Consider the following 27,987-nt stretch of genomic DNA (forward strand, 5'->3'; position numbering starts at 1 on the left):
TAGTACGTCATGTGACCGTGATCACTTATTAGGAGTCATGTTTATCGTTTGCTCATTTAAGTAAATGGTATCCGAATCATGCGTTCCATTTTTAGCTCTTTCTCATTGAAGCCTTCTAATTCAATACACCCACACATTGAATGATCTATAGAGATATTTTGTAACATTGATCAATAATTTACAAAAAAATAGAATATCTAATTTATGTTTTTTATTGTCTAATGTCTGGTCAACACAGTCATGTTTACATTAAAAAATGTTGCCTGGTAAATGGCCTAATCAATTTAATCAATTTTGTGCATAATAGTGTTGGTAGCACGGACAAACATAACAAGAGCTGTCGGTAGGACAGCACGCTCGACTATTCTAAGTGCTTGATAGTAAAAGAGCCTTGATAATGTTAATTTTTTTAAGATCACAAAAGGTCTAATTTTTTTTTTAAAAATTCATGTTATAGGCCTTAGAGAGAGTCTAATTATACAGTATTGGCTTGACTATTCGGAAGGTAATGTCACAAGGTTGTTTTATTGAGTATAATAATACTAATTACCTATGAATACATACATTTGACAGAAAAGGTACGAAGGCTTCTAATTAAGATGTTTTATCAAGGAAATCACTGCTTTATTATTTTGAATGCATAAAAAAGGCACAAACCCTTCAGTAGTAATTGAGATAACAGCTTACAAGCAAAACTTTACCATGCATTTCTAAGTTGAAAAAGGGGAGAAAAATCAGCCTAAATGCAAGATAGAATTATGGATCTTTGTCAGTGACCTACAATTATGACCCTAAATGCATATGTGAAGTTTTAAATAAATATCTGTAATAGTTATTGAGATATGTAAAACTTGCATGTAAACATTAACCAAGAGACTAAGTAGAAAAGGGGATATGAATCAGCCTTAATGCAAGATAGAGTTATGGAACTTGGTCAGTGACATACAATTATGACCCTCCAATTATGACCCTAAGTGCATGTGTAAAGTTTCAAGTAAATATCTTTGATGACCTTTAACCTTAAACCAAAATTTCTAAGTTTCAAAGGGGCAAATAATTCTTCAAATTTTGCAGGCAGAGTTATGCAATTTTGCAAACTGATGTACATTGTTACTATAAAAAAGTATTTTAAATTTAAATTGAATATCTCAAGCAATAATTGAGATATTTGACTTTACAAAAAAACTTTAACCAAAATTACAAAGTTCCAAAGGGGCATAATTCTGTCAATATTGTAGGCAGAGTTATCCAACTTGTCAATCTGATGTACCTTGTTACTATAAATAAGTATTGTAAGTTTCAATTGAATATCTCAAGCAATAATTGAGATATTTGACTTTACAAAAAACTTTAACCAAAATTTCTAAGTTAAAAAGGGGCATAATTCTGTCAATATTGTAGGCAGAGTTATCCAACTTGTCAATCTGATGTACCTTGTTACTATAAATAAGTATTGTAAGTTTCAATTGAATATCTCAAGTAATTATTGTGATATTTGACTTTACAAAAAACTTTAACCAAAATTTCTAAGTTAAAAAGGGGCATAATTCTGTCAATATTGTAGGCAGAGTTATCCAACTTGTCAATCTGATGTACCTTGTTACTATAAATAAGTATTGTAAGTTTCAATTGAATATCTCAAGTAATGATTGAGATATTTGACTTTACAAAAAACTTTAACCAACGCAGACGCCGACGCGGACACTGACGCCGACGCCGACGCCGACGCCGGGGCGACTACAATAGCTCTCATATTCTTCGAATAGTCGAGCTAAAAAATGAACAAAAAAGTGAACAAAAGCCCCGCCTAAAGTGCTCTTGTGACATTGTAAAATATATTTTGATTGTCTCCATGTAAGAAGTCTATACAACGAGGGGAAGGGGATGTCGTAGTGCTCTGATGGATTGACATATGAATGTGATAAACTGATCACTTCCCTGGGTGTTTGATCACGGATTTATATTACAAGGATCGGACACTTTCGTTTAGCTTAAAGTCCCGTCGCGCGCATGCGCGGAATCGGATAAAGGTGGACAGAATGAGATGGCGGAACGCGCGGAGTGCGAAATATGACAGATTTTCACAAGAGTATGTGGTGTTATTGCAGCTTTGTGAAAAATTATACACATATGAATGTATTGATACAGTATTATTTTGTGTCGCTAAAGTATTAATATATGAAAATATGCCGATAGAACGCTGCAACGCTTAGTTAAAAAGTACCTAATTAAAAAAAATATTCGCCTATTGTTTAGGCATACTCTCTACACTTTGGCGCCCTTTTACTTCAAGCACGTATTATTACCGCGATTCAGAATAAGATAATTATTTTTTACATGGTTTAATGGTGGCATTGCAAAAAAAAATAGTTTCTTGATTGCTAAAAAAACTTTTAAAGAAATTCATGTTTGAAATGTGTCTTTATTTCTGTGAATTATTTCCAAATGATTTGTACATTGTTTATTTGATTACCTGTATATTAGTATAAATATAGTTAATATTCTACTAATTAGTGTATTAAATATATTTTCAGATCATTCTAGACAAACATTCATATATAGATGAATTCATTAGATTGGCAAGGAAGAAACTTTTATTGGCATAGAGAACAGCTGTTTTATAAAATTATTTTTTATTTAGAAACAGATTTTTTTCATAGTTATCCTTCACAATTCACGTCAAATGATTTATTTATCACATGTTTATTTTCATTATTTTTCAAAGAAAGGACTATACAAATTTAGTTGTATATTTTCAATTTCATTTATAAATGTTAATAAAGAAAATAGATTTACATTGTATTTATATGTATCCTCTTCAGAATCATTTTCTTACCACACATGCCATGGACTGTAGTTAAAGACCGCGCACATACAAAATATACATTCAAATTCTATTTGTTTTTGAAGATTGAGTGTTGCAATTATCACATGTAACTTGGTAGTGAAAGTTTGAAAATAAAGTTTTTTAATTATCACTTACCCCCTTCAAAAGTAATTAACCCTTTACCTCATATATACGCGAAACAACGCACTTGTGACCGCCTTCTTTTTAGGTCTAAAATATTGAAAAAATGTCCTTTTGGGGCCCCAAACACATGTTTTCGTTTGAGAAATGTTGTTGAAAAAAAGTGAGCCAAGAAAATTTTGGACTTGTGAGAGGCTAAAAAATGACCCAAGGTCGATCATAAGGTAACGTGTAACCAACGCTGAAAAGCCTTTGACTCTATCTCAATCCCTTGAGAAGCTGCAGCACTTTGAAATAAATCTTGATGGAAATAATCGAGGCAAAATAGTGATTTTTGGCAATTTTGAGATGTCCCCTCGTTGCCATGGTAACGGGAAATTTAAGACTGAGCATGTCGTTACAAAGGCAATGGTCCAGTCAACATTTGTGCCAAGTTTGATTAGTTTTGAAGCATTTTTTATAGTTTCATAGCAGTTTGAACTTGTAACAGGAGGCTTTTCAGTAAAAACGGCCATTTTTCACAATATGCTCATGGGGGAAAGGGTTAAACTTGAAAGAATTTAAGCGATGTGTAAAAAAATAATCAAAAGTTACTTTTATTTCGCAAAATACTTACTCAAACTGTAAAGATTTTTATCGTTTTTCTAGCGTTACATTAAAAAGTATCATAAATATCTTTCTGCAGGCATTCAAATAAAAAGAATAATTAAAATATACGGATTAAAATATACGAGTGACATTAAAAAGGCCGGAATCGAGACAGCCACACGAGAGAACTTTACTGTTACGATGATTGTCTACTTCACTGCACCGACATTTGAAAACAGATTTACAAAAAATAATAATGATATAAATGATGAATGAAATTTAAATATTCTATGAATATGGCAATATTGACAATCTCGGCAATATTTTGTACTAAAAAAAGTGAATAAATTTTCTTCACGTGTTGAGCGAATTGTAAAGGCCGCAATACATTACCCGTAAAACAATTGTGCGTTAATAAATTTGACTACATAACCCAATAAATCTTAAATATTGCATCTTTGATCATCTGTGAATAACTTACATCGGCTTCTTTTTTATTTTGAAACTGAAATTATTATGGTACCGTAATAATAAATTTCAAATACCTGCTTTTTATATAAAAAAAATGTAAATTTACCGCGGTTTCGTCAAGTTAATTTTTTAATCGTCGTTGCGGACAGATAAACTGTACCTTTAAAATTAAATTAGATATTTGAATTAAACAAGTATGTTTCTTCAAAATAAACTTTAAATTTCCAAAATCGGATAATAAATGGAAAAGCTGTATAGTATTTTCTAAAGTAAGTATCCGTTGCGAACGGGCATTTACGCTTAGCGCCGGTAAATTATCGATCGATGTACCTTTATCGGGCGCACGACAAGATATTCAAGCATTTATATAGGGTTAACTGGGAGTGTCCGATCCCTGTAATATAACTTTTATATTCTGTTTTTCTCCAGTCCCTTTAAATGTTTGTGATTTTTCTTTCTTTTTTTTTCAGAAAGATATGTCAATCGGAAATGTGTAAGTTTAATCTTTTATCAACATTGTTTGCAAAGTAATTTTCAATAGGATTTTACACTCAAACTGCTCAAAATTGTATACACTTTAAATGTATTTTAATACATTTGGCCATAAACAAAACAAAGAGCTGACATATAATGTGTCAGTGTGACGTAAAGTCCAATCAAACAAACAAAACAAAGAGCTACTGTTGATGAACATGATAAATTTTATTTTATATATAATCTCTATAATATAAGATTAGCTTTGGTATTTAGCTGCTGCTAAACGTATTTCAGAACAAGCAGATCGAAGCTTTTTGATATACCGCAACGATTGATTTATACAGATGAAGAAGGACTGTTGCAGTTAGATGGCCATGTTTTGTCTCAACTTTCACAAGTTAACATGAAAATTAATGTTGTCGGTGTCTGTGGTCTGTATAGAACTGGTAAATCCTATTTAATGAATTGGATTGCAGGTGAGAAAACAGGTAAGTCAGTTGTACCAGTTCATACATATCATGCATTATCGTTGATTAAAATTATTGAAATCTGGAAAAGGGATGATCCCTCGGAAGCAGTGAAAACAGCAATGTATAATATTGTTAAAAGTATGTTTAACTTTGAAGCAAACATTCCATGTAAATTCAAATGCGTACTAGTTTAACCTCTCACGACAAAACCAATACTATTATATATGCTAATATTAAGCATGGCCTGGTATTTTTAAGACTAAACATGTGTCTAAACCGTCATTTACTTTAAGGGTTTAATCTTGGCGTTACAACTCAATCAGAGACAAAAGGGATATGGATCTGGTGCAGACTTCATCCAACGCAATTGGACCAAGTGTTAGTTTTGTTAGACACAGAGGGATTAGATGATCCTGAAAAGGTTACTGTTGTATTATGGGTATATTTATTAATATGTACACAAAGCGTGCACTTGTAATATATATAACACAGACACGTGTTGCTAGTTCTATCGTTTAATGACCACTGATTGTTCCAAGTATATAAGTGGCGGGAAGATAATGGACATACGCATTACAGTATAAGATATTATTAAGATTAAACATATGTATACAATATACAGCATTCCCCTTGTTTAAAAAAATAAGCACATTTAGTATATTTTAAATTAATCTGTAAAATACATTCATTCAAGTATATCAAATACATGTATAATTATTGATCTTTTAATGATGACATTGAAATATACATGTATTAATATTAACAAGCAAAAAATTTAATCCTTTCTAAATGTCACTAATTTACAGTTTCACTCATGACTTTTTCAACAAATGTTATCGCTTTGTCCAATCTTTTACACAGTAAAGCTTATTCGGTTTTACCTCTCTACCTGACCTATTGATTGTGAATGGTTTTGATTTACCTGGCACATTTGCAGGAGATAGGGACTCTGTAGGGGTATTTTAACATGTTTGTTCACTAAAAATAGATTCCTGGGGTTCATCTACTTTTGATGGTTGTTGTGTTTGTTTTGACAAGTCAGATAGTTTAGGAGCTTTATTTAGAAAAGGCGATTTCTACGATAAACAGCAACGTCAGGGGTCTGCACGTGGAATGAGTGTTCATTATGCTTGGTTGTAACCTTGGCTGGTTCCCAGAGCTTATCTCTTCGAATTCTGACAGTTTTTCCAAATTTTAAAAGAATGCGTTTTTGCAATTTTAACATATACTTCAATAAGTGCATTTGAATTTGCATGCGTGGGACTTGAAGTTTCGTGTTTAATTTTCCATAGTTTAAGAAAGTTCTGAAATTGTTCACTAGTAAAGCATGTCCCATTGTCAGTTTTTAACTTTTCACAGATACCAAATCTGCTGATATGTACCTTAAGTTTTCTTATGATACACGTACTTGAAGTGCTAGTCAATTGGTCGAACTCAAAATATCGACTGTAAGCGCCAACAAGAAGCATAAAATTTTGAACATTCCACATAAATAAATCGCATGATAAATATTGCCATGGTCTTTGGGGTATATCATGAGGATGTTATTGTTCCTTTTTATTTGAGTCTCTATATTTACAACAAATCTGGCTATTTAGTACATAATCTGTACTTTGTTTTGACATTGATGTCCAAAACATTATATCCCTAGCCCGTCTTGTCGTTTTTCTACACCAAAATGACCTACATGTACTGCGTTAGTCATGTCCTGTCTTAAAGATTTTGGTATTACTATTCTGGGACCCTTGAACACAATATTGTCTTCAAAATCCAATTCGTCACTATGATTCCACTATTCTAATACAGTCGCATCCTAATTTCGTCTGTCGTCAGTCCATCCGTTAGAAATGACACTAATAAGCGTTTGTAACTGAGCATCATTTTGCGTTGCTGTTTGAATTTCATGCAATTTTAAATCACTTTTCGGTAGTGATTTCAGTACAGTGTGTACACGTGTTGCTAATCCGTCAATCAGATTAGGAAAATTGTCAGTTACGTAATTCCAACTAAGAGCATCTCCAAGAGGAAAATCTTTACCTCTACAATTAAAACACCTAGGTCGAAATCTTGAAGTTGTAAAAGCATCTGTTGTAACCTAGTCGGGGCACTATAAAGTGGTTTTCTCATAATAGATACTATCGGTTTACAGTCAGATTCGACAACCGTGCGCCTTCCGTAAATATAATGCATAAATTTAGTGCATCCAAATAATATTGCTAGCATCTCTTTTTGTATTTTTGCGTATCCTGTCTCGGTCAATGCCAGTGTTTTTGAAGCGTATATAATTGGTGAACCATTTTGTAAGCAACAAACACCAAAAGCATTTGGACGAAGCATCCAATTGTAATCTAACAGGCTTCGATGAATCATAGTAACTGAGTACAGGTGCTTGTGTAATCACTTGTTTAACCTTGTTAAAGCGTCAGATTGGGCTGAATCCCATCTGAACTCTACGTCATTGCGTAATAACTCTGGCACCAGGCTAGTTATCATCAATAGATTTTGTAGGAATTTTGTCAAGTATGTTATCACACCCAGCAGGGTTTCAAGCACAGCACGAGTTGCCGGATTTTTCATTTCGATAATTGAGCTAATTTTCTAAGGGTCAGGTTTTAGTCAATCAGCACTGATCACGTAACCGAAATATTTAACCTCTGTTAGAACTTTTTTCAGATTGTCAGGATTAAATCCTAAACCTTAGTTCCTTAAGGTTTATGTCATGTTCAGCGCGTGTGCTTACAAACACTAATAAGTCGTCAATTATTGACGTCACACCCTGTAAACCTTCAAATGTCTCGTCAATTATCCGTTGGAAAATGTCTTGAGATTTTCTTATGCCCATAGGAAGTCTTAAATATTTGTACCGTCCAAATACTGTGATAAATGCCGTGAGTGACAATGAGTGGTCGTCTAACATAATTGATTAGTAACCTATGGTCGCGTCTAATACACTGAAGTATTTAGCGCCGTGCAATTATGATGTAATGTCGTCAACAGAACGAAATGGATAATACGGCCTTTCTATATTTTCATTCAATACCTTAGGGTCAAGACAGAATCTAAGCTTACCGGTCGAAGGTTTTGCAACAATACTAATGAATTTACCCAGTTTGTAAGTTCTGTAACCTTACAAATAATTTGTTTTGACCCCATTGAGTCGAGCTCTTTTTAAATCTTATCTCCGAGTCCAAAGGTACTTTTCTAGGTGGACAAACATCAGACACAGCATTTTCCTTCAAATGCAATGAACATTTTCCAGGAAATAACCCTATCCCATGAAACAATTATCTGTACTCTCTAAGTACAGTGTCCTTACTAAGGTCAGATGCGTCAATCGATTCAATCTTATTGACCGAATACATTAATCTCAACAGATCTAAATCTACAGATGTTTTGAGGCTTAACAGCGGGGTAGAAGAACTCTCAACTACATAAAATTCGGAACACACTGATTTGTTATTGTTTTTACAGTGTAGCCATTATTTCCCGGTCACCTGTTTATGAAGTTTACCTTGCTTTGGGGGCTTCTAAAGGGTGTTTAATTTTCAGTTCCCTCAATTTGTGATTTGGGAGGCAATTTAGTTTTGAAACTGTATCAATTTTGCAATAAATATTGCTAAACTTATCTTGCGTGCCAATCGAAACATTTACAAAAACTTGATCAGGACAAGATGAAAACGAATTTACCGTGTGAACAAAGAATTCTTGGTCATTCTCGCCGTTCGATTCACACACGGTATCCACAGTGCCACCCTCATAATGTAACTCGTGCACAGATTTAAATTCACATTGATTTGAAAAATGATTTAATCTTCCACATTTGAAACATGTTTATCCCTGTGATGCCCATTCATTAGAAATGAAATGTTTATTTCCTCATCTGTAACCTTTTTTTTCTATAATCTTCAAATCGTTGTTGTCGTCGTGGTTGTTCTTGTTGCTGAGGTGGCATCTTCCGGTCTCTCTGGTGTGCATTTCGTCCGTCCGTTGCCTCGTCCCCGATGTCGATTTATTGCATCAACAGACTGTTGAGATGCTAGCAATTGCTTGTGCCTGAGACTGACTCAATTCGTACGTATGAGCAACATCTACGCATTTTTCAAGTGTTAGATCTGCGCCTTCCACAATCAGTTTGTCTGACTTTGCTAGATCTTACTCCAAAAACAATATGATTGCGAGAAAGATATTGCTGCATGCCCACATGATAATCACAATCTTTGATTAGCGTTTTCAGTTCTGTAACGAATTGTTCAAAAGGTTCGTTTTCATGTTGTGCTCTTGATTTAAAAAGATATCTGTTGTATATAATGTTACTTTTCGGTTTGCAATATTCTTCGAATTTATCATAATATGATGTAAGTTACTTTCTCTGATCGTTTGATAAGTCCATGTTGAGTATACCTCTCGGCCCTTTACACCGACCCATAACATTAAATAGTTACATTGAACTTCTTCCGTTTTACTTGCCTACTGCCCTTTAAACATGAATTCTGAATGTTCTTTAAATTTTTAAACGCACTGTTTAAGTCCTTCGGATCCAATTCCATGCGAGAATTTTGTTGATGATTATTTTCCATATTTCTTATAACTCCGTTATAAACATACAATTATAAAACGTTTTACTGTAAAAATTATTAAAATTATAATTTGTAAACTTCTGACACCATGTTGTATTATGGGTATATTTATTAATATGTACACAGAGCGTGCACTTGTAATATATATATAACACAGACACGTGTTGCTAGTTCTATCGTTTAATGACCACTGAACGCTCCAAGTATATAAGTGGCGGGAAGATAATGGACATGCGCATTACAGTATAAGATTCTATTAAGATTAAAAATATGTATACAATAAACAACAGTTTCGTTTACTTGTTGTTTCTTAGCCTTGGCATATAATTAAAAAGAATGCATGTGCATCGTCTAGAGTAATACATAAATTCTTTGATGTAACTTTTACTTACAAAAGGGAAATAATTCAAGGATTTAACATAGCTACTTTTTAGGGTAATGGGTGCGCTCTATGATTACAAAACGGACAGTACCTCATCTAACAGAGTAAGCTTTATCGTGGGAACGACATACTACTCGGCTTACTAGTTAAAGGGGAAATAAACGAATATTCTCTCCATTTTGCAAACCATGCGCTACTTTTTGTTAAATATACTATTCTAACATTTTAGGTTAAAACAAAAAAGAATTTGTAACAGAGTTAGTGACGTTACCAACGTCCCTTGTCTAAGGGAGGTTTCACATGAAGCACAAAATTATGCTTTTTCAAAAGATATGGATCTGGACTTCAAGTACACATTCGTGTTCGTTGATAGATATCTGCATATGCAACAATAAATTCATTAAAGAAATAGAATGATTCAACACTTCTATGAGAGAAGACAATCGGAAGTCGAGACTACACCGTCTGATCTCCTACCAGTAATTTATATTATGAATTAACTGTATGAATACTATTTCTCATTTCAATTTTAGGGAGATCCCGAACATGACAGTAATATGTTTTGTCTTACACTTTTGATGAGCAGTACACTTATCATAAATGTAAAGTCTGTGTTCGACTACTCAACCCTGGACAAGTTAGCGTATCCTTTCAGTATACATTTAAGTGAGGAATAGATCGCTTTTCTGCCGTTTGTTTGCAAAGTTGATCGTTCTTGAAGATACGATTGATCAAGGAAAGTACCAAGAAAAAATTAAGCGAAAGAGCAAATTATAAATAATAAGAATATGAGTACCTTTCAAAATACATACCTTTATTTAACCAACTGTATGTTTTATGCCGGTCTACTTGAAAGAAAACGCATTAAATACGAAATATTGGAGAAATATTGGAGAATAAAGACAGTTTCACTCTCACCTATATATTTACCCATGATATTATTATGCTAAATTAGATATCAATCAAAGATGTCATTCTTTGATGTATTGAATATTTAGAAAACTTCTTAAGACAGTACATTTTACATAATTATTCTTCTGGTCAGAGTTAAGCAAATGGGGACCCATTAGACATTCGTCGGTTAAAAGTGATTTGTTGTTGTTTTTTTTTTTTTCAGAATCGTGTAAGTTAACCTTTTCGAATTCATTAGAAGCTTGACACAATGCTAATTTGGCATATATGATAAAATATAAAATAGACTTAACGAATGTTTTCTCAGTAAGAGCCGAGTTACGTATTTCAACCTGACGCGTATTTTCAATTGACTCCTGTCTTTTTTTCTTTTTTATTGTATCTATGTGGCCACTTTGCATCAGAAACTTTACCATCATCACAAAATCTTCAAATTTCTTGATGAATATTGATAATAAACAATCCAATTTTTGCTTGATATTTCATGTAACCCTGTATTTTAGTACCTTTAACACAAAGTTAACTAGTGGTTGCCTGAATAGACTTATTCAGATTGACATAATGAACAATGAAAAAGCTTTTTGTATGTTCCTGGATTGAGTATATTTTAAAGCTTTCTACTACTGTGGTATATACAAGCACGAACTTCATAAAATAAGGAAGAATCAGATAGATATCTATAAAAACGTTTAGTGCATGAGCTATCTTTTGACAAGGATTTGTTATAATGTCTCACAGAACGATTTCCCTATTTCCCTGAAATAATACATAAATATGTTTTTGAACATTTATTCTATATTACATTAAAAATATTTTATAAAGTGTTCGCAATGTTCAGTACTTATTAATTCCTTAATGAATAAAGTTTCATAGCTTCACTATCCGACACGATAAAAATTTTAGATGATGAAGCGGAAGACAAACATAACGCCAAAACAATCCAAGTTGCTTCTCCCACTCTGATTATGTGCATCAGGGATTTTTTCTTGGAAAATACAAAGGATGGAAAACTCCGGACTGCAACTGAGTACCTTGAAGATAATCTTAAACCAGTACAAGTGTCTACCTTACCAAAGAAACAACAGCAAAATCAAGAGAAATTCAACACCATTAAAGAATATATCAAGAATTATTTTCCAAAGAGAAAATGTTTTACGATTGCACAGCCAGCTTTGGGAGAGAATCTTAAGGAAATCGAAAAATTAGATGAAACATCCTTAGCGAAGAGTTTTGTCGAAAACATCAAAGAATTGCAAAGTTACGTTTATGACAGAAAACCTAAGTATATTTGCAACGCAAGCAAGAAACCATTAGATGGATCAGGTATGTATGCTTTGATTCGGAAATTGTATTATAAATAAAAATAAGAAACGAAATGATATTTAAATATTCCAAAGAAGTAAATTTAATTGCCAAGACAGATATGCTTGCAATTTTCTGCGATTTTTTATTGTCAGAACTATTGTTAAAAAGGCCAGTCTTTGAGAGCGACAAAAACTTGCTCCTCGGGGATGTCTTTCTTTAAATTTGTTATAGCCTATAGGCATAGAGAACAGTATTTGAAAGCTTTAGACGGAAACCTTATTCATAACTGAGAATGTACTTTTAAAGCAGTTTGAATGTTTTAGTGAAGACAAAATACAGAAAAATTAAAATTTCCTCAAAGTCTTTGAACACTTTCATTAGGATTGAACTTGCAAACTGCATACTACATCATGAAATACGCTTCGGCGAGTTATATATACCTCGCTTATATTATATATAGTAAACGGGTGCTGGATAGTAACTTTGTACATTGGGTATTTCGAAAGTTTTTGTGCTCTGGAGGCCTGTTTATTTGTTCTCTAGAAGTGGTAGAGATTTTTCTTATTCCTGCACTTAGTTGTTTTTCAAGTGCAGTTAAACTTTCTTTATTTAGCCTGCTTTCACCAAAGAAAAGACTTTGTTTGATTAACCTTATCATTTATAATTGTAAAGGCGCAGGTTATGTCAATAAAGAGAAACTCTTTATTCCTGCAGAAGACTTTATTCTTTAACGATATTTGTTTTTGACAATAGATCTTTTCTTTTTCGCAGGATAGACGATACAGCAATTTTTCTTTAGGGTTTATTGATTGTAGCAAAAAGTAAGTTCATTGAATTCCTCTCGTGTATGCATTTGAAATGTTGTTAATGCCTGTTTGCAGGATGACTATATTTGCTTCTTTTTGTCATCTTTGTGTAATTTATTATCAGTTATTACTTTGTTGATGTCTTTGATAGATGCTTCATTTATTGATTTGATGCTGACATTTACCAGATGCGAGTTTTTTTTCTAATTAGTCATTTTGTAGCTGAATCATCCAAGATGATTACTTCATGTTTCTTAGTCTGACCCACATTTCTTGCAGAAGGTGAACTTTTCTCCGAGTCGTTTGATTTTCTGTATAATTCTTTGGTTGATGATGTCTTTGTATTAAGTGTTGGTATAGCGGTGTCTATAGCGTCTTTAGTGTTATTATAGAACCTATGCAGATTGATTACAAAGGGTTTATAATACAATCACTCGAGTTTCCTTCCTAGGATGGTCAGCAGTGAAGCAGGAATATACCGTTTCTTCTTAGACTTGTTACCTTACAAATTGCGTCACCTACAGCTGAAATCTCACCAGTTCTGGTTAGTTCGGAACGTTCCGTTAAATTCCTGAACCTATACTATACGGTACTACACTCCTCCATATCCTATTCTTCAAGAGGGGTCTGTAGCTCACGGAAGTTAACCAATCACTGGCAATCACCAAAACAGTCTAATCTAAGGGCACTCTAGAGCTTCCCGGGTTCATACTGATGCATACTGCTTAAACCTGTGCTAGGGGCGTGGACATGCAAATTTGTACTTTCCATTACCGTCCATGAACAGGCTCAATGAAATCGAGCCTGCAACATTTTCAATTTTGTCGTTTTTTTATGTGTTCTTTAGGGATTCTTTATTTCTCTCCTATTTTCATACCAGTACTGGTACTAGGCCATGAACCAGAGGGCTGGTCAACCTGGTCTACATGAGTGGACCGACCCCTTCCAGCCAGCACAATACCACAAATACTTAATCGGAGGCAGGGGCCTTCCGGTCGAGATACATGCGTTCTGTATTAGCAGTGTCTTGCTGCTGAACTTCCACCAATCACGGTATGTCATATAGGCAACACAGGCAGCTGTCGTTCCAATCAGGACCGGAGTGGAATGTTGGTATCCCGCTGGAGCAAAGTAGGGAGCATCAATCCCTAGTAACATTCGAAAAGGCTGAATGTCACAGACAACAGCTATCTGATCAAGGTTTGCTGGCCTGAACAGTCTGACCACTGAGTTCAACCAAAATTAAGCTTGGGAACTTAACGAGCAAGGATCCATGACTGTCTTGGAGCGAGGGATGTTACACGTATTCATTATCCCTCATGTACATTTGTTTCCAGATTTCTTTTTATTTGGTTCTAGAGAAACAGTGGAGATTGATCAACTGCTCCTCTGTACCTTTGGGTGGCTTTCTAGTTGGTACATTAGGGACAAAATGGCCTCATCCCCTTTTCCAAATTGCTGCGCGCATATAACACCAAAATCTGCCCTGGCTAGCCTCTCCAGAATGCCACAGATAACGACAACCCCCTCATAAACCAAGGGTTGAAATAGTGAATCCGAAGGATGGTTGTCAGGGTCACAGCAAATGGTTGCTGCTCCCAATGATATTGACTTCGAATCCCTCATCCTGAGCCTTCGCAGCAAAAATTGCTGCCAACGAAGGATAAGAAAAAGCTAATTGTCTCCTTGTTCTATCCAATTGACAAGAGCTGTCAAAAGCTCTTGGAAGACTCAGGCTAAGGTCTTTCTCTTCAGAAGACAATTCGAACATGAACTTCAAACCGTCACTGATGTCTCTCCAGCATTGAAACCAAGGCCAGTTGACAACGTAAGTGTAACAAAGCTGTCACAGCATTTCCTTGTTTCTAGCATTTCTAGTGCTCCTAACCTCATATTGGTCACACATTCTCCACTAACAGACATCCAGAATTTGCCAGGGAGATGGACCTTGAAGTCCCTAAAATTGAAAATGTTGCAGTCTCGGCTTGATTGAGCCTGTTCATGGACGGTAATGGAAAGTGCAAGTTACCGCCCACGCACCCTAGCACCGGCTTAAACAGAATTCAATATTCAGCATGAACTGGTACAATTTTGAATTTTGAAACATCCGCAGCTGTGTTCATATGGCGGTTATCATGAAACCATTATAAGACAAAGGCACGAGATCCAGCGACAAGGAGAAACTGAGACAGCTCTTCCAGTCATCTCACCAATTGGCCTTGTGATTCCATGAAATTCATTAACAATCTCAGACTTAAATGGTCAGTCCTAACCACAAATGGTCTGCCTTTCAAGAAGTGTCGGAATTGTCTGGTGAACTGACCGACTACTAGCGGCTCTTTCCTCGTCATGCAATATAGCTACCATACGCGACAACTTTCTCTTGACCATCTTGTACCTGCAAGAGCTGTGCTGCAATCGAATCATTGGAAGCGTCCGTATCCAAGATAAAGTCGTCATGTTGATTTGGTAATGCTAACACCAGAGGCACTTCAAAGTTTTAAATGATTCTGCCTGTTCTTCACCCCAGACAAAATTGACTTTGCACTGACGGCGTGCAATAGGACTGCTATCTTAGAGAAGTCCTTTACAAACCCTCTATAATAATAAACCCACCCCATAAACCTGCTTGGCATTGTTGGGAACAGGCTAATCCCTTACAACTGCTATGTCATGTTCTGTCATAGTAATTTTGTGTTTACTCACATTTCGGACTAGAAACACTACTTTCCCTCCGAAATCTCGAAAGGACCACCCGTAAGTTTGAGGGATGGTCCTCAAAACTGCGTACAAGCACGATGATATCATCTAAAAAAGCTGAGACTGTCTTCCATGTCAAGATTCTGAGAACTAAAAGATGAGAATAAAGATCTTCAAAGCAAATGCAACGTTCACAATACGCAGACCCCGACACACCCAAGCCACCACAGCAGGGCACCCAGAAGGCACCAAACCAAAACTGGGAGTGGACGTAAGGATGGCAAAAAGAGGATTGGGACTAGCTATGTGTGAAATAATAAAATCTAAAACGGGCCCATATGAGAATTAAAGGGACAGGGGCTATAAGGGTGAAAGGGGGTGTCAAAAATGAGAGAAGGGGGGTGAGTAAATACTTATCGTTAACGACAAAATCACAAAACATGCAAACATTCAAAAGAAGTAACCATACAGACATGTGAAGAAATACGCATAGAGGGGTATCCCCTTCGAACGGTAAGTGGTACAACACAGGGGAATTACAGCACTAAGATCATCGCTTTGGCAAATGTGGCGCGGGCATCAAATAAAACAAAGACCATGCAAACATGTTCGAAAGGAAAGTACCTTGTAATACATTTTTCCCGCCTTCTCTCATTCTTAACTGGAAGTATGCAGAATTTGCATCCAATTTTGAAAACCAAACACTGCCAACAACTGTGTTCATGCAATCATCGATACACATCTTTGACTGTAACCTCATTCAATTTCCTATAGTCTATGCAATAACGCATAAAGCCGCCAATTTAGAGACCAAAACTGGAGCGGACTTCCAATCTGATTTGGAATCTTGTATGACCCCCTACCCTCAGCATTTTCTGAAGGTGGGCTTCTTCTTCCCTGCGAACCATGCAAGCGTTCGCCATATATGTTGCTTCACAGGATTTGCATCCCCAGTATCATTGACAATCTACATCAGTGAAGTCACCAAGGTCAAACTCACTTTTGGCGAAAACATTTTGAAACTTAGTAAGCAATTGCGCTCCTTGGAACCGTTTTTGTCAATCTTTGCCTCAAGGTCACCAAAAGCTTTGCTCAGATCACCTTTTGACATAGCCTGTTGCTCCCGTGAAGGCTGGAATATAACAACAAAAAAACCTTTTTCGGGTTTCCTGTTTCGGTCACCATACATTGCAGAATGGAACAGCTGGTACTGGTGGACCATTTGTATTGCTGCATGCACAGAATGGGGTTGCTGCATAGAGACATGATTGCCCGCCTCCTTATCCACAATACCCAGGTATAATCTGTTCACTGTCTGGGCAGTGACAAATTCCTCTTGGATCTTCCTAAAAGCTTCATAACCTAGAGAGAACACTCCTCCAGTGACTCTGAAGTTTCTTGCGCTGTATTCTGATATCTTACCTGTGTAGAAACCGGTAACTCATTTTGGCCAAAACAGGCGGCCAACTTGCCTACCACCTTGATAGGTAAGATAACCTTCCTGATCATGGATAAGCGCACAGTATTCCAGCGAATTTTTTCAGACACCAGACGAGCCAGTTTACCTGTTCTTCTTCTGTCCACCCGCCTTGTTGGACATAGCGGGTAAACTTTAAATAGAATGATTCTGAAGGAGTCTGACCAGCATAAGACAAACGCATGGGAAGGGCCGATATAAGATTATGGGCCCTTAAACCCCCAGAGATAGATGGCGCCTTACCGAACAAGGTATGGTACGTTTAGGGATGGTATAATGTGGCTCAGGTAATGCGGGCGGGAGTCTGGGTTGTAAAATCCGCCAGTGACATTAATGTCAGACGTTTCTCTGCAAAAGTCTGATCATCTGACACAAGGGTGCTACCAGATGGTTGTTTTTGCTGCTTATGAGCAGCAAGGACCGTCGACTTGCGACGACAGATTGTAAATTATCCCTGGTGATATAAACAGAGCCTTCCCGCACAGCGACAATAGCCTTGGCAAGCCTTGTACCAACATTTGGTATCGCCTTTAACTGTTTCACAGGTGCAAAATTAATTGCAGCCAAAGCCCCCCCCCCCCCGATTTTACACTCAATGGTGAATGTTTTACCTCTGTATCCTGTGAAAATTCTAAGAATTCACTTTTTAGTAAATACCCCTACATGAATCTACAGAAATTTTCAATTAATTAATTAATTGTATTTCAATTGAAAATGACTCAATTCAAACATTCAACAATACCTACAGCTATTTTCTTTAAATGGCAAAAAGATCATATACTGGAACGAGGATAATAATGTGCCAAATAGGTAATATACCAGTGACAGCAGTACAAAAAGGTAATCCGAAAAATAAACTTTTCAGGCAATGTCCTTACTAAGCGGAAATCTATGGCAATTCTTGCTTAACTAAGAAGATTCCCGTAGAAATTCCGAGCAGACTGGCCATCTATGAACAAAACCAAGAATTCAAACAATCAATGGAGTTACCTTCCTAGGATGGTCAGAAGTCAAGCAGGAATATGACGATTATTCTTGGACTTGTTACCTTACAAGATGTCATCACTCACAGCCGAAACCTCACTAGTTTCGTTTAGTTCGGAACGTTCCGTTAACTTCCGGAACCTATACCATAGGCCTACTGTACTACATTATTTGGTATACCACCGTCATGTATCAGTTCTTTTCGTAGAAGTGCCATCTCGTTCTGATGGTGCATTTCCTGTTCTTCTCTTCACTAGGTCGAGTGAGCTTGAAATTTCTTCAAATTACTCTGTCATGGATGCTAGATCTGACTGATGTGCATCAATGGTGCCTTGATGCAAATGTTGTGCAGAGGCATATTCCTATAGTTTTTATTTTATTGTTTTAATGAGTCCTTTCCATTTTTCTTTGTTTAACACTTTCTTTTTGAAGAATAAGATAATTTTGCATTTTTCTCACTATTGACAGTTTTTTTTTCTGAAAGTCTGTGCTTTCAGTTGATTGATAATACTAGTAGTTTTAATTTTTTTCATTTTCAGATTTTGAGTTTATATAGTTTATAAATGTACATGGAGTTTTGTAGAATCAGATACTACAGATTCAGTGTTAGTACATTTTCGATGGATATTGTGCTGGTCTAGAAATATTTTCTTTTGATGCCGACTGATTTTCTTTCATTTTTACTGAAATATTACTGATCAATTTGATATCCACCTTCCTTTGCTGCCTTTTCTGCTTTTTTTTTCCTAAATTTGAGCATTTCTTTGTCCAGCGATGGACCAAACAGTACATTTGATACTGTGCTTAGAAGGCTGCTAGGTTTTCTTGTGGCTCAGGGCTGTTTGGTTACAATTTTGCATTCAGTGAATTATGTTCTATGTTGATTTTCAAAGCATTTTGTCAAGCATTAATATACAACCACTTCCCTGGATTAACATTGTGAAGCCATTATACATGTATTGTCTTAATTATGCCCCACTTCAAAGAAGAGGGGGTATATTGCTTTGCATTTGTCTGTCGGTCGGTCCGTGGACCAAATGGTTTCCGAGTGATAACTAAAGAACGCTTAAGCCTTCTTACTTGGTATGGTGATACTAGTAGTGCCTGACCAGTTAATGACCCCTATTGATTTTGGGGTCAATGGGTCAAAGGTCAAGGTCATTTTGACCTTGTAGGTAAAAAACAGTTTCAGATCAATAACAAAAGAACGTTTAGGCCTACGAACTTCAACTTGGTATGATGATTGTTCATAACCAGCACAAAACTTCTATTGATTTTGGGGTCCATGGATCAAATGTCAAGGCCAAATTCACCTTGTAGGTAAAAAATGTTTCTGATCAATAACTTAAGAACGCTTCGGCGTAGGACTTTCAAACTTGGTACGATGATTGATCATGACCAGTAAATGGCCTCTATTGATTTTTGGGTCAATGATGGGTCAAAGGTCAATGTCACATTGGCCTTGTAGGTAAAATAACAGTTTCAGATCAAAAACAAAAGAACGCTTAGGCCTAGGAATTTCAACTTGATATGATGATTGTTCATGACCAGCAAATGACCCCTATTTATTTTTTGGTCAATAGATCAAAGGTCAAGGTCACATTGACCTTGTAGGTAAAAACAGTTTCAGATCAATTACAAAAGAACGCTAAGGCCTAGGAACTTCAACTTGGTGTGATGATTGTTCATGACCATCAGATGACCCCTATTGAATTTTGGGTCAATGGGCAAAGATCACATTGACCTTGTGAGTAAAACCAGTGTCCGATCAATGATTTTAGAACGCTTAAGCCTAGGAACTTCAAACTAAATATGGTGATTGTTCATAACCAGCAGATGGCCCCTATTGATTTTGGGGTCAATGGATCAAAGGTCAAGGCCAAATTCACTTTGTAGGTAAAAACGGTTTCCGATCAATAACTTAAGAACGATTAGGCATAGGAACTTCAAACTTGGTATGATGATTGTTCATGACCAGCAGATTACCCCTACTGATTTTGGGGTCAAAGGATCAAAGAACAAGGTTGCATTGGCCTCGTAGTAAAAACAGTCTCCAATCGATAACTTCACAAGCTATGGGCTGTTGGCCCTCAAATTTTGTAAATGCACTGGTGTTTCCCAGTAGATGACCCCTATTGTTTTTGGGGTTAAGGGGTCAAAGGTCAAGGTTGCATTGACTTTGTCTTTCAAAATGGTTTTCTATCAATAACTGGACAACCCATGGACCCTAAACCTTCAAGCTTTTCTGATCCATTGACCTTATTGCTAACAACGCTTTCTGATCAATATCCCAACTCATGGGCCCTTTACCTTCAAACTTCATAGGTGCATTGGTCTTGGCCAGTAGATAACCCCTATTGATTTAAGGATCATTTTAGGTCAATGTCATATTCACCTTGTATGTAAAGACTGTTTCTGAACAATAACTTAACAACTCAATTTGCCTTGATTGATATTTTTTTTAATAAAAATATTTTTGGTATACACATTTTAAGGTCTTATGTGATATGACAACTTGGTTGTCATTTATGAGGCCTACATGATTCATAAAATTTATGCATATATTATTTGGTAAGATTTGTAATAACTTTGTCATAAAATTGCTGCACACAACCTTTGCGGTCACAGTTACCTTGTGACTAGTCATGACCAGTTTAATAACCCTTATTGATTGTTTGTCACTAGGTTAGTCAGTCATAATAAACTGGTCACAAGACTAATTGGCTGCCGAAAGGGGGTATACATGTTTAACACACATATCTTGTTTTAATCCCTACTGTTGTTTGTATTTGTTTGTAAACACAATTGTCATTATGCTAGGTGAGAATTTACAATTAAATAGATTTCAAATATTTAGAAAAAAGAGTAATTGTTGTCAGGAGAATGACTGCCTTGATGTTATTTAATCTAAGGAAAGATTTAGCAATAAATACTAGAACCAATTTCCAACATATGGTGGCCGGACAGCACCGCCTGACTTAAGATTGAAATATTCTCAGTTGGAGACCTAGCATGTAATTGTTTAGTTAACACTATTATTTTTGTAGGTATTTTATCTTTTTCTATGTCAAATCCTATATACATTTAAACAACAAACTCTGATTAATATTTACACCCAAAAAAACAAACACACATCATTTATTAACCACTTATACGAAATATCTTTCAAGTATACGCCTTTTATACGAAACAATACTAGACACCTGGCGAGCCCAAGCACTAAACAACTTATGATCAAACAAAACAATGAAATCACCACAAAATGAAGAACACAAATATGAATATTTTACAACTCTACAAACATTCAACCAACAATATTAACTTCACAAAATCTAATTAGCATCAGAAAAGCAAACTAAAGCACAACATATTTATATTTATACTCAAAACAACGCATCAACTAATATAATCTTGACAAGACAAAACATTCAACCAATATCAACCAATTATATCTTCAGAAACAGATTTGACTCAACCACCAAAACAACTAATTACAACCAATAAACCCTGATCAATTAAGATCACCACAATTATATTCAACCAACTTCAGCAAATCAACAAAACTCTCTTCAAAACAACAAATTCTCTTCTCAACAAAAAAATAAACGCTAAACACTATCAGCGTTATCAGCGTGTCTCTCCTTAACTGATGTAAAATCTCTCTCTAAACTCGCATATGTCCTGTTTTTAACGATTTGACATTTACATATATATGAGTTTAATATACGCAAAGCAACAGGTTTAAACATGATATTTATACTCCATCTAAAACAAGTTATATGTTGATGCTGCACATCAAAGACGCCGCCAAATCATGTAATGTACAAAATCTGATTGAAAATCGTTCTCTTTTACAGTTGAATATCTGAAGTACTTATTATTTTTTCTCCATGTTCTTGGTATGTGTCTGAAATTCTGAAATGTTTGTCTGTTGCGACAAAGATTGAAACGTCTGGTCGAAGCAAAATAAATTGGATAACAAATGAAATTGAAATGATTGGTAAACTGAAAGTAAATTCAAGACAATATGTGCCGAGAATATTAATTTCACGCGTTTCGTAGTCTAGCGTGAAATAGTTGTCTTCTTGAAACGTACATAGTTTACGGTTTTGGAGGTAATGGTCAGTTGTGCACGAGATTATCGTGCTTTTTCGAGTAGGCTATCTATATCTGGGTTATAAATACGGAGTGTAAATATTTTTATTCACTTCTGCCCAGACGATTTCTAACAAAGTACACTTTCAATTTTATATCATTTTTATTCGTGGTGTAATATTAAAAGTGGATTTTTTCCCCTGATTTTTCAACTTTTAATCACATACTTTCAGTAAGCTTTTTTACAATACATACATTATAGCAGGCTTTTAATCACGCACTAGTTAAAAAAGAAAATGAAAAGTTGTATTTTACTTCATGAAATACGTTTTCCTTGTTGAAAATATTATAGCAAGTGTAACGCTCAATATATTTTGTATATATGTTATGCTACATTTATGATGCTTTACCATATACCTGCAAGGAATGAGGCCCGACATTGACAAATGGGCACATGGTTTCCAGAGCTATTTTCATTTAGAAAATGTTTTTACCTCTGTTTTTTACCTGGGCGAGTCGGTTCGTCATTCAATCTTTGTGTTATATTTTGGTTACAAGTTTCACTAAATTGTACGGAAGTTTAGTTAAATATTTTGGAATGTTTTAACATGTTTTCGCAGGTATATGGTATTTTCATTTGTAATATCAAAACCAGTAGATATACATGTATAAAGCTGATATTTAATCAGTTATATTTGTATTGAATTTAGAAATGTATTCATAGATCGTTTACTGTTAGATCTCGAGACATGTTCCTAAAAAATGTTTTTCATTTACATGTATAAATGTATGATGTGACCCGGCTGCACTTTTACTTAAATAAACTACTCGTCTTGTATTGCATTAATTAGTTTCGTTTTGTATTTGAAACGTCTTTAGTCAAGAAAAGACGTATGTCCAGTTAAATATTGGTGCGCAATGTTCGAATAATTTTGAGGACGAACTGTCTGTTATTTTACAAATAGCGAAAATATGTCTGTAATATCAAATAATAGTTATGAATAAATTGATATATATAATCAATTCTTTGTTACGTAGTGTTTACTTATTTATAAAAGATTAAACTACTCGAATCATATTCGCCTAGAATCTAGATATTGGACCACAAAATGTAATAAAAAATCTAGGCAAAGCAATCGTTGGTCACAGAATCAATCCTTCAAAATAACCTATTGCAAATATTTGTGATACGTTTTAAAATAATCGAACTTTTTCACTCAGTTAATCTATTTTGTAACTTAAATGTTAATTATTTAAATGAATAACATGCCGCACACGTTCGTTTGGCTGTTAAACGTTTATTTTGATCTCTTAAAGCTCTGGAACATGTTGTACATCAGAAAAGCTATTTCTATTAGAAAATTTGATTTTGTTAAAACAAAAAAAACAAACAAAAATCAAAAAAAAATCCACAAAATCAAGTCTGAAATTTCCCCATTGCTATACGGACAAATGCATATGTACTACGCGCCGTCTAACAATGTATCACTGTAAGGAAATATTAACTCGTTGTTTCATCTACAATATATCACTGTAGAGAAATATTAACTCGTTGTAAAATATATATATCTACATATAAACTGCATGATTATTCTGACAATTGTTTTCATCTAATTAAAAAGACACTTATTGTTAAATTTAAGAATTATTTTACACAGTTAGATGCACATTGTTTTACAGAGCACAGTCATAAAAATATTTATTATTTTCCAAGCCAGTCAGTTTGAAGTCACTGGAACAATAAATTATATAATGTTAATTCAAAATGTCTAAAATGCTTGTGTTTGTCTCTATTTTCTCCATGGAGTTATTAAAAACAAAACAAAAAACGCCATAAAAAGCGGTGTATACCTGGTTCTCGCTTAAATATTTACCAATGTCACGTCGCCCAAATAGGGTGGGGCTACTATATTCTGTTTACACATGCGCACTTCGTTCCTTACTCTTAATTATTAAGTGTTCAACTTAATAAAAAGGGGACAAAATTCCCCTGCCTGTACAAACAACAATTTCATAGTCGCCTTGCAAATGATGCAGAACATTTATATGTAAAAAAATGAATTACGTCTCAAAACTATTCTTGGGAATACAATTTGCCATGCATAGTTTTCTGTAGTTTTATGCTTTCAACAAGAAGTATCATCAATTTATTTTCAATTACATCTTAATACATTTTATTAAAGTTGTATATTTATTTATCTGTGTTTTACTATTAATCGTCGTATAAGTCAGATACAATTACTCGTATTTTCTTCAAAAGTGTTTTCTAACAGACGTGAAGAAGACAATTTGCTGGGACAAACAAAAATTTATCCTCAACTTCGCCTCGGATAATCTTGTTGTTTATCCTAGCCAATGGCCAATATAAAAGATACCTAAAGAGTGATTAAAAAGACTGCCCGCTCTTTATAAGACTGAACAATACCAATAACTTCTGAACGATTTTAGTAGACATTTCCGTGGGTCACATGAATTTTTGATTAAATTGAACAAAACTGTGTCAAAATGTAGTTATTTTGACTTTTACCTTTGCAGTCATCATTTGCACTAGGATGAGTATGTTACTTTAACACAGTACGCTTTACTGTAAGGATGCACTAATTCGTCTATGGCATTATTTTTTCAAGATTTAACATCTCTCATCACGTTTTACGTAAATTCACTGAGGAAAGGTAGTCCATTGAAGTGTCAAGATGCTTATGGACAAGCGTCTGTTCAGCGTAACGAGCGCGTTTTACAGAAGGTGCTTACAAAGTTCAAGAAAGACATGGAAAAATTCAAAAATATACGCAACAAAGAGGAGCTTCAGAACAAGTTTCTCCCAACGTTTGATCGCGTGAATTCAGCATACCGTGAAGGCTCATTTGTGTACCTTCAAAACGAGTATGAAGAAAAGCTAATGGTAAAGAGACTAATTTTTGTTTAGCCCACTATTTTTCTAACTTATGAATTTTTAATGTTAAATCTATTGACGTAATCAGTTTTCAAAAGTATTTTATTAATACATCACCGAAGAATAAAAAAATGCAATTTTAAATGATCTTCAAAATAATTAATTCTGTTGGAACTGCATATAATCTTGAAACGATCAATAATAACTTTTTGAGACGTCAAACATGTGATAAATCGGAAAAATTGGTTGAATGATATTGAAACCAGTTGCACTTAAATAAGAATCCCGTGCATCCTATGTATAAATGGAATGACTGATACATAAATAAACATTTGATTCAGTAATTAACTCATTTTAAAAAGAATACATTGAAATAAAAAAAATCTCAACTGAAACATGTAAATGATGCCTGTTGTCATCACATTTTCGCATACTTTATTATAATTATGATTGTATACCCTTTTACCACGCGGTCCTTAGGGTATAATATTATCGCTCTGGATACAAATAAAGTAGAAGTTTATAGACAATTATAAATAAGTTGTGAAAAATGTGGAAATATATTTATTAGTAATAAAAATATCTACTTTATTCTTCTTGAAATAGTTCATGTGAAATCGTAATTAATTATCATTCTGAAAAACAAAATGCAGAACATGTGATAATGCACGTTCATGAACATGTTTTGTTTGGTATTCATACAATTTGTCCCGTGACTAAAATCATTTTAAGTCTCAGGTTTGCCTGAATATATAATTAATCCTATTTGACTGTGATGCTAAACAGTCAAATATATGTTTAAGTGATGTTACAAAATCTTGAGAAGTTAAGAACATTTCCATTATGGATTGCGAAATAATTCAGTTTTTCGTAACACATTTTTAAAATATAGGTAGATATACTCTTTATTTCCACATGACGATGCTGACATTGGTGGTAATGACATGCATAACATACTGGTTAAGTACACATCAAATGCAGCATGAAAATATAAAGTAAATCGCATGAACATCAAAATCAGAAAATTATATTTAAACTAAAAATAATTATTGAATAGACATAGATTTTTGGGTATATGAGTATTTACATTTTCATTTTACATTTTTATCTTGTGTTATCACTGATGCCCTTATTGTATTTCGTATTAACATAACACCATAGATGGGAACCATATGACTATATAGTGTCATTAAAAAGACACAGTTTTTTTTAAGAAAGGACCAACTTTACTTAGCCAGTAATAGAGAATGCACCTTCCCATACATTATTTGCAGAATTCGCACGCGCGAAATGGTACTTCCGTTTCTATGGAAATATAGTTTTGTAAAAACATCTATAATACATATTGTTTAATTTCAGTATAATATAGAAATTATGAGATGGACTGCATCTAGAATTGAAATCTAAATCTAGATTTGCTACTGATTGTTTTGTTGGACTTAAAAATCTATTTTGATTGAAAAATAAAGGTTATAATTTCTCACAGGCGGAAATGACGGCACATTTAGATATGATGAAAAACGAAATAAGTAAAACATGCATGGAAAAGGGAACGAAGAAATTGTCGAAAATGTATGATGACATGTTAAGGAAAAACAAAAGTAGATACATGACGGGTGAGACAGCTTACTGTAACTACGAAACTGACATGGAACAACTAAAACAGGAGTTCTTCGAAGCGAAGAAGAAGTATGACAAAGATGTTGTAAGACTTAGTTGCTTCTTACAAATAATGTTTTGATTCTTTGTACAAACTTGAGTGAACCTTAAAAGATTCGCCATGTAGGCATACATACTAAAAATAGATGAGACCTTTTTCGGGTTCTTTATTATTTTCTTCTTTAAAATTCATTTTTGAGTGATAATCATTTTGAAGCAAATATCTTGTTTGTGATTCGTCATGTTTGAAATTCACTGCTTAAAATTGGGGATATGGGAGCGGAGATTAATATTTTCTTTGTCTCTACCCCCAATAACATTACAATACGTTTGTTCCCATTGTGTTTAAGTGCAGTTTGTTTTTAATTTTTTACAGCTTACCAACAAAGTATCACATATTAAATGAATACATTTTATACTTCATCTAGAAACAGACGTTTTGTTTTCTTATAAATTAAAGTTGTTTCAGTTAAATGTTAGATACCTTTAAAATCTCTCATGCAAATGATTGTTTCTTCGCAGCTATTTAAGTGCTTTGACGAGTTTACGAAGAGCAAATCTGATGATAAGATGACACTGTACCGCATTGCAACTGGACAAAAGAACAAAGGCCAATACGGTACTATATTTTGTTTATAGAAACAATCATGAAAGATAAATAAATATACACATTCAAAGCGTAAAACATAATATGTCAACATAATTTTTAAGAGACTCAGATTTCCGAATAATAATCGATGTTCGAAAAATTTGCATCGACCCCGTTAAAGTTGGGGCCGAACCAAAATAACCCTATTTTGTTTTTCACTATAAAGTTTAGTTATAAAGTATGCTCTTTATTGACTAGCGTCAAATGCCGAGTAGCGTTTATTCTTCAAAATAATATTATAAAAGTATATATTAGGTAGTATAATTCTTTTCTTTAATATACTCTGGTCCTTTAAGCAATTGATCCCTTGACAAAAAAATGGTACGAGTAAAAATCAGAATACAAAAGTTTAGGTACATAATGTATAGTGAAGAAAATATCCTACCCATATCATGTGTATTTTCGTCATTTTTATAACGGTCTTTTTGTCACTATTTCTCAGATAAAATTCAAAACGAAATAAACAATAGGATGGGATGCCAACTTGAGCGCATTCTTATGGAAGAGCACGGAAAAAGAAATCTATATCTGGAGAAAGAACTAGCAGAGCTAAAAGCTAATTATGATGAACTGA

The 27,987-nt window shown here is 34.5% G+C and overlaps 1 protein-coding gene across 1 annotated transcript; it reads left to right on the forward strand.

Moving 5' to 3' along the window:
- Positions 1-4,804: 4,804 nt before the first annotated feature.
- On the forward strand, positions 4,805-27,987 carry LOC132722059 (guanylate-binding protein 1-like; the record flags this gene model as incomplete). The annotated part of the gene is made up of 8 exons (XM_060706480.1): positions 4,805-4,992; positions 5,268-5,395; positions 10,467-10,576; positions 11,711-12,168; positions 24,840-25,114; positions 26,592-26,810; positions 27,287-27,383; positions 27,856-27,987. Coding segments are annotated over exons 1-8 (1,504 nt in total), but the record flags the coding sequence as incomplete, so codon positions are not given.

The sequence above is a fragment of the Ruditapes philippinarum genome, unplaced genomic scaffold (genome assembly GCF_026571515.1).
Source record: "Ruditapes philippinarum isolate M1 unplaced genomic scaffold, ASM2657151v2 ctg7188_1_1_1_1, whole genome shotgun sequence".
Lineage (NCBI taxonomy): Eukaryota > Metazoa > Mollusca > Bivalvia > Venerida > Veneridae > Ruditapes > Ruditapes philippinarum.